Genomic DNA, 8040 nt, shown 5'->3' with positions numbered 1-8040 from the left:
TCTGGGCAAGACGCTACCCCGCTGGACGTCCTGGCACATGCTAGGCGCATAAAATCATTGGCAGGTAGCCCCGTGGAGCCTAGAGGCAAAATCGGCCGTCAGAACACGTGCCCAAAATGCCCCGCCCTAACCCCGCCCACTCCGGGCCACCTCTCCCTGGTCGTCCAACCCTCGCCGGAAGTTACTGTAAGCGGCTTCCGGGTCTGCGCGCATAGCGGCGGATGATTTCTTTTTTTTTTCCTTTCCCTGCGCGCGTGCGCGCCGCGGTCGCGCCTGCGCAGTGTGGCCGGGTCAGCCGACAGGGTCACCCTGAGGGTGCGACTCCGCCGCGATGGTGACCCGGTTCCTGGGCCCGCGCTACCGTCAGCTGGTCAAGAACTGGTGAGGACGTCGCCCCGCGGCCCCATCCGCCCTCCCGCCTCGGCCCACCCCCGCGCCGCTGCGTTCCGTGTTTGTGCGCGTTTCCGGGGGCTGGGCCCGGCCCAGGTCCCTTGTTGTGCCCGGTGACAGAGGGGGAAACTGAGGCCGAGAGGCGGAGCGGCGCGTCCCGACGTGAACGGGACGTGGCGGACCCAAGGCCAAACCCCAGCATGTCTGGCTCCAAGCCTCAGTTTCCCCGTCTCTACCGGGGGGTCCGGGTGGTGACCCCTTGGACGGAAACGCCCAGAAGGCGCCGAGCCCCGATCCGCAGCCCAGCACTCGCGGCATCTTCGGCCTTTGCCATTATTTTGTTTTTTATGATTTTTAACAAGGAACGTGAAAGCTGCCGCTGTGCCTGATCCCACGTGGGCAGCTGGCCGGCATAGGGGTGGCCCCCATAGAAGCCGGGCTGGGGGTGGCCTCCGTAGGGTTGTCTCGTGTTTCCACGTGGGTTGCTAAGAAGCAAGGCCTGGCTGGGTGCGGTGGCTCCCGCCTGTGATCCCAGCGCTTTGGGAGGCCGAGGCGGCCAGATCACCTGACGTCAGGAGTTCAAGACCAGCCTGGCCAACATGCTGAAACCTCCAGTCTCTACTAAAAATGCAAAAATTAGCCAGGCCTGGTGGCAGGTGCCTCTAATCCCAGCTACTTGGGAGGCTGAGGAAGGAGAATTGCTTGAACCCGGGAGGCGGAGGTTGCGGTGAGCTGAGATTGCGCCAATTTACTCCAGCCTGGGCAACACCCGTTTTTAAAAAAGAAAAAAGCAAAGGCTATGATTGGCAGTGTGTCCGGAAGCCAGAACATACTTCCTCCATCCCAGACTGGGGGACAGGTTGGGGACAGGGTCTGGACGGTGGAGCTGACTGGGACCATCAAGGGGAACGTGATAGTGGCGTTTTATAGCGTGGGTAACTTAGGCCTGGGATGAGGAAGCCTGCTCCTAGCTGAGAACCCAGCAGCCTATAGTAGCCAATGCAGCCCCTCCCGGGTGCAGCAGGTCCACTTCTGTGCCCAATCACAGTGGGAACCACCCGTCATCCATGCTTTCATCCAACAGCAGGCATTTATTGAGCACCTACTATGTGTTAGGGACACAACAATAGACAGAACCCTTGTGGGCGGACATTCTGGTTGGCGGGCAAGGAAAAGTGAAGAAATGAGACCTGTGGTGCAGGGCTGACCTAAAATAAGTGGGAGAGGAAGGGGTGCAGACACCTGCATGCAAGGGGCCGTGCAGGGCTAAGCCACCAGACAGTGGCTTTGGGAGGCCAGGGAGCAGGTCTCATCCCCAGGAGGCACTGTGGGGTTGTGTCTCAGAGTCTCAGACTCAGGACTGGGAGGGCCACAGTTCACCAGCTGGGGACCCTGCAGTCCACACCCGTTCTGGGCCCTGCTGGGGCTTGGTTTGAGGAAGGGGTTTTCATGGTGGCGAGGTCGTTGGTCAGTGTGGTCATGGTCTGTACATCCTTCCTCGGTGGCTAGTGGAAATCAGGTTTCGTGGGCTCTTCCCACTCTGTCCAAATCCACAGGGTCCTACATGGGGTGACCAAGATGATAGGGGAGGAGAAGGCCGGCCCACTGGACATATTTATGGCAGGCTTCTCTGGTGGTTAATAACCCAGGGCTGGGCGTGGTGGCTCACACCTGTAATCCCAGAACCTTGGGAGGCTGAGGTGGGTGGATCCCTTGAGGTCAGGAGTTTGAGAACAGCCTGGCCAACATGGTGAAACGCTGTCTCTACTAAAAATACAAAAATTAGCCGGGCGTGGTGGTGGGCGCCTGTAATCCCAGCTATGTGGGAGGCTGAGACAGGAGAATTACTTGAACCCCGGAGGTGGGGGTTGCAGTAGCCGAGATCACATCACTGCACTCCAGCCTGGGTGACAGAGCGAGGCTCTATCTCAAAATAAAACAAACAAACAAACAAACAAACTTACCCAGAATGCCATCAAGACACAGGTATAAAGATTCCTGCCCTGTTGGTGGCATCTGCCTCTGAGCCAGGTTCCAGGAGCAGATGTGCATACCACCAGCTGGTGAGCGGGCACCGGGACTGCACTTGGAGAGTGTCTCTGGTGAGGCCCTTGGGGCAATGTGTGCAGGGTTTGTTCATCCGCCTTCTCTGCCTCCAGGAGGAGCACCCCTTGCCACCCCAACATCCCAGCTATGTGATTCGCTGTGATCCAGGGAGGTGAATCGGATTTCTTTTTTTTTTCCGAGACATAGTCTCACTGTCGCCCAGGCTAGAGGGCAGTGGTGCAATCTCGGTTCACTGCAAGCTCCACTTATAGAGTTCAAGTGATTCTCCCGCCTCAGCCTCCCCAGTAGCTGGGACTACAGGTGGGCACCACCACACCTGGCTAATTTGCGTATTTTTAGTAGAGATGAGGTTTCACCATGTTGGCCAGGCTGGTCTTGAATTCCTGACCTCAGGTGATCCGCGCCTCTCGGCCTCCCGAAGTGCTGGGATTACAGGCGTGAGCCACCATGCCCTGCCTGGAATTGGATTTTAATTTCAGCCCTCTGTTGGGCCAGCAGTGGGCCTGCAATTGTTATCTAGTGCTGTGTACATAAGAAATGGTCTCCCGGCCGGGCGCGGTGGCTCAAGCCTGTAATCCCAGCACTTTGGGAAGCCAAGGCGGGTGGATCACGAGGTCAGGAGATCGAGACCATCCTGGCTAACACGGTGAAACCCCGTCTCTACTAAAAAAATACAAAAAACTAGCCGGGCGAGGTGGCGGGCGCCTGTAGTCCCAGCTACTTGGGAGGCTGAGGCAGGAGAATGGCGTAAACCTGGGAGGCGGAGCTTGCAGTGACCTGATCCGGCCACTGCACTCCAGCCTGGGCAACAGAGTGAGACTCCGTCTCAAAAAAAAAAAAAAAAAGAAATGGTCTCCCAAAATTAGCCACTTAAACCAGCAAATACTCCTTATCTCACAGTTTCAGTGGGTGCACTGCGCCGACTCCTCAGGCTCTCTTGTGAGGCTGCAGTCTCATCCGAGGGCGTGACCAGGCAGATCCGTTTCCGAGATCCTTCGCGGGGTCGTTGGCTGGGTTCATTTCCTTCTTAGCTGGAGGCTGCCATCAGTTCTCTGCCACATGGATCCCTTCACAGGGCAGCTCACAGCATGGCAGCTGGCTTCTCCAGAGGCAGCTAGAGGGTACACAAAGGTGCCCAGGATGGAAGCCAGTCTTTTTCTTTTCTTTTTTTTGAGACGGAGTCTCACTTTGTCACCCAGGCTAGAGTGCAGTGGCGCAATCTCGGCTCGCTGCAACCTCCGCCTCCTGGGTTCAAGCTATTCCCCCGCCTCAGCCTCCTGAGTAGCTGGGATTACAGGCATCCACTACCACGCCCAGCTAATTTTTGTATTTTTGTAGAGATGAGGTTTCACCATGTTGGCCAGGCTGGTCTTGAATTCCTGACCTCCTTGGCTTCCTGAAGTGCTGGGGTTACAGGCGTGAGCCACCACGCCCAGCCTCTTTTTTTTTAATTTTAATTTTAATTTTTTTTGAGATACGGTCTCATAGTCACCCAGGCTGGAAGGCAGTGGTGTAGTCACGGTTCACTGCAACCTCTGATTCCTGGGCTCAAGAGGTCCTCCTGCCCCAGCTTTCCTAGTAGCTGGGACTACTGGCATGTGCCACCACACCCGGCTAATTTTTTTAAAATTTTGTGTAGAGATGGGGTCTCTGTTGTCCAGGCTGGTCTCAAACTCCTAGGCTCAAGTGAGCCTCCTGCCTCAACCTCCCAAAGGGCTGGCATTCCCCTTCTGAGCCTCCGTACCTGAAGTCAGTCTTTTCTCACCTGGCCTCCGCAGTGAGGCCCCATCACTCGTGCTGCGTTCTGCGCATTAGAAGCCCGTGCCCACGTTCACACTGTGCGAGGGCGTGAACGCCAGCAGGTGGGCTTGCTGGGCCTTCCTACAATCTGCTGGTCCCAGGAAACTTGCGGGAGATCTCACAGCACGCGCCGTGGTGGGCAAGAGCGTGGGCTTGGAACCCGAGGCCTCGATCCTCGCCAGCTGTGTGGCCTCAGGTGAGGGCCTCGCCCTGTCTATTGTTCGGTGTCCTCACCTGGGCACAGGGACTGTGATGGCGGCACTTCCCTGAGTCCTGCAGCTGTGGCAGGGATGGATGAATTTCTGCAGACTGCAGCAGACCGGACCCATCATCATGGTGGCTGCAAACTTACAAACACCTACACATGCCCCAGGCCCAGCCTCCCGCCAGCAGCGCTCCCACCCGGGAGCCCCTGGAGCAGTTACTGGAGATGCAGAAGCCCGGCTTCCTGAGGGCCAGCAGTGTGGGCAGGGCCTGTGCTGTTGGTGCCAACCCGCAGGGCCCACAGCAGTTGGTGGACACAGGCGCCAGGCCCACGCCTCAGCCATCACCGCTCAGGACAGGGGCCAGGGTGGGGCAGGAGAAGGCGTCCAGAGCAGGCCTGACCATCCCCTCTCCTCTCACAGGATCCCGACGGCCTACACGTGGGGCGCCATGGGCGCCGTGGGGCTGGTGTGGGCCACCGATTGGCGGCTGATCCTGGACTGGGTACCTTACGTCAACGGCAAGTTTAAGAAAGATGATTAATTACACTGGCCCTTCGCACACCCCTCTGGTAAGTTTCAGTAGGCTGTGGTGGGTGGACTGCATGCTGGCCGGATGGTGGCCGAGGAGTGGGTTCTCCAGGCTCCCAGAGCCAGGGCGGCAGGCCTTACCGTTTCCCCTGGAGAGGCCTGCATGGGAGTGGGGCCCTGGGTGCCCTCTCTGGCACCTCCTGCCCACGGGCACAGAACAGTCACCCCACAGCCTTGGGTTGTGTGACTGGAGCATGGGCCCTGCCCTCTCTCTGGACAATCTCAGTTAGTCTTTGAGGCACACCCTGCTTCCATCTCAGTGGGCACCCCAGCCTGAACTGGGTGGGGGGCCCATGTTACAGATAGACGGGGAAGGTGGAGGCTGGCCCACAGCGGCTGGCCACCCGACGAGCTCTTGGAAGCACCTGTGAAGCCCTGGACACATCCACACGTTTCTCCAGCATGCCAGCTGCCCCTTCACCACAGTGCCTGTGGCATCTGACCGGTGCCCACATGACAGTCCCACGTGGCCCGGCTCTTACACCCCCATTTTCCAGGCGCCAGCCTGAGGCCTGAGGCCATGCCACTCTGTTTGAACCTGGGCCTCAGAGCGCTGCTCTGGTCTGTGTTCCTCCCTGCTGCATGGAGCCTGGGGCCTGTGCCGTGCCGGTGTTCCTGCTAGGCTGCTGTCCTGGGCCACTTGCGCAGCCAGCTTCATATGGAAGGGAATTTTCTTTTCTTTTCTTTTCTTTTTTTTTTTTTGAGACGGAGTCTTGCTCTGTTGCCAGGCTAGAATACAGTGGCGGGATCACAGCTCACTGCAACCTCTGCCTTCCGGGTTCAAGCGATTCTTGTGCCTCAGCCTCCCGAGTAGCTGGGACTACAGGTGTGTGCCACCACACGCAGCTAATTTTTTTTTTTTTTTTTTTGAGACAGAGTTTTGCTGTTGTTGTCCAGGCTGGAGCGCAGTGGTGTAATTTCGGCTCACTGCAACCTCCACCTCCCGGGTTCAAGCGATTCCCTGCCTCAGCCTCCCAAGTAGCTGGGATTACAAGCATGAGCCACCACACCCAGCTAATTTTGTATTTTTAGTAGAGATGGGGTTTCTCCATGTTAGTCAGGCTGGTCTCGAACTCTTGACCTCAGGTGATGCGCCCACCTCGGCCTCTCAAAGTGTTGGGATACCAGGCATGAGCCACCGCGCCCGGCCCGGAAAGGACACTTCTACTCACCCTGCCTCGTCTGCTCTCCCTCCAGGTGCCTGGTGGCGCCAGCTCCTCCCGCCTCAGCGCCTGCTGCATCTGGAGCAGCCCAAGCCTCAGGATGGACATGAGGAAATCCACAGCTCAACTTCAGACGTCTTATGTTTCTGAAAACAGCTTGGATCTTTTAATGCATGTTGCATTAAACCTCCCTGAAACCTACTCCGTGCCCGGATGTTGATCATGCCGGTGGCTTGGTTACTGTGACTGTAGCTGGAGTGGCACAGGTGACCCAGGGGTCCTTTCAGCTCCAAAATGTTACGAATCTAGGAGAGTTTCCCAATGGCTGGCAGAAACTGCTTGTTTAAAATGTTTCATAAGTAATATCTGCAGTGTGTTTATCCATTGCTGCCTTAACAAGTTACCCCACACGTAGTAGCTTAAAGCACGAACGTTCACTATCTCACCGTCTGTGTCAGTCCGGGATTTGGGAGTGATGTATCTGGGTGGTTGTGGCCCAGAGTCTCTCATGAGGGTGCAGGTAAGACATCAGTCAAGGCCACTTCATCTGAGGAAGGCTCAACTGGGGCTGGAGGAGCCACTTCCAAACCAGTGCCCTCAACTTGGCTGTCGGTGACAGCCGCAGTTCCTTCCTATGGGGACCCCTACATAAAGTTGCTTGAGCATCCTCACAGCATGGCCGCTGCCTTCCCCAGCGCAAGTGAACCAAGGTAGAGGAAGGCGAAAGCCACAGTGCTTCTATGACCCACCCTGAGAAGTCTCATGTGGTCACTTCCGCCACACTGTGTTTATCAGAAGCAAGCCCCTGAGGTCCAGCCCACATGCAAAGGGAAGAGAATGGGGTTCTGTGTTTTGAAGGGAAGAATATCAGAATTGGTAGACATTTCAAACCATCACATTAGGGTTACAAAAATGAACAGGCTGGGTGTGGTCGCTCACGCCTGTAATCCCAACACTTTGGGAGGCCAAGGAAGGGGCATCATTTGAACCAGGAGTTCAGTACTAGCCTGGGCAACAAAGAGGCCCACGTCTCTGATAAAAAGAAAAAAAAATGAAAAAATAAAAATGAACAGGTACAAAAAGAGTATATGGTGCAGTCACACTCCCTGATACAGCTGCCCAGTTTTTTCCAGCTCTTGCCAATCTCTGAGCCGAGACTGCCCCACTGCACTCCAGCTTGAGCAACAGAGTGAGACTCAAAAAAAAAAAAAAATCCTTCTAGACATACTCTCTGCATACATAAGTGTGTTGATGGAAATAGCTATTGTATCAGTCTGCTAGGGCTGCCATAACAAAATCCCACAAATCTTAATGGCTTGAACAACAGAAATTTATTTTACTTTTTTTTTTTTTTTTTTTTTTTGAGACAGAGTCTCGCTCTGTCGCCCAGGCTGGAGTACAGTGGCGCGATCTTGGCTCACTGCAAGCCCCGCCTCCCGGGTTTACGCCATTCTCCTGCCTCAGCCTCCTGAGTAGCTGGGACTACAGGCGCCCGCCACCTCGCCCGGCTAGTTTTTTTGTATTTTTTTTTTTTAGTAGAGACGGGGTTTCACTGTGTTTGCCAGGATGGTCTCGATTTCCTGACCTCGTGATCCGCCCGTCTCGGCCTCCCAAAGTGCGGGGATTACAGGCTTGAGCCACCGCGCCCGGCCTACTTATTTTTTTTTTTAAAGGCAGTCTTGCTCTGTCGCCCAGGCTGGAGTGCCGTGGCACGCTCTTGACTCACCACAACCTCCGCCTCCTGGGTTCAAGTGATTCTCCTGCCTCATCCTCCTGAGGAGTTGGGATTACAGGCATGCGCCACCACCACGCCTGGCTAATTTTTT

At 56.1% G+C, this 8040-nt stretch overlaps 1 protein-coding gene across 2 annotated transcripts; it reads left to right on the top strand.

Annotated features, from left to right (window-relative positions):
- Window positions 1-277: 277 nt before the first annotated feature.
- UQCR11 (ubiquinol-cytochrome c reductase, complex III subunit XI) lies at window positions 278-6415 on the top strand. 2 transcript variants are annotated; one of them, XM_065535364.1, is made up of 3 exons: window positions 278-381; window positions 4884-5032; window positions 6249-6415. In XM_065535364.1, the coding sequence occupies exons 1-2, from the start codon at window positions 332-334 to the stop codon at window positions 5002-5004; spliced, it is 171 nt and encodes a 56-aa protein (XP_065391436.1). In that variant the 5' UTR covers window positions 278-331; the 3' UTR covers window positions 5005-5032; window positions 6249-6415. The 2 variants fall into 2 exon arrangements, with proteins under 2 accessions (XP_065391436.1, XP_005587476.1); XM_005587419.4 differs by having other exon boundaries at window positions 6138-6415.
- Window positions 6416-8040: the final 1625 nt, after the last annotated feature.

The sequence above is a fragment of the Macaca fascicularis genome, chromosome 19 (genome assembly GCF_037993035.2).
Source record: "Macaca fascicularis isolate 582-1 chromosome 19, T2T-MFA8v1.1".
NCBI classification, from domain to species: domain Eukaryota; kingdom Metazoa; phylum Chordata; class Mammalia; order Primates; family Cercopithecidae; genus Macaca; species Macaca fascicularis.
This window is presented reverse-complemented; position numbering and strand designations above follow the sequence as displayed.

Coding starts and splice junctions, on each gene's coding strand:
- UQCR11 (XM_065535364.1), top strand. CDS start 332: ATGGTGACCCGGTTCCTGGGCCCGCGCTACCGTCAGCTGGTCAAGAAC. Junction 382..4,883: donor CGTCAGCTGGTCAAGAACTG/GTGAGGACGTCG, acceptor CTCCTCTCACAG/GATCCCGACGGCCTACACGT.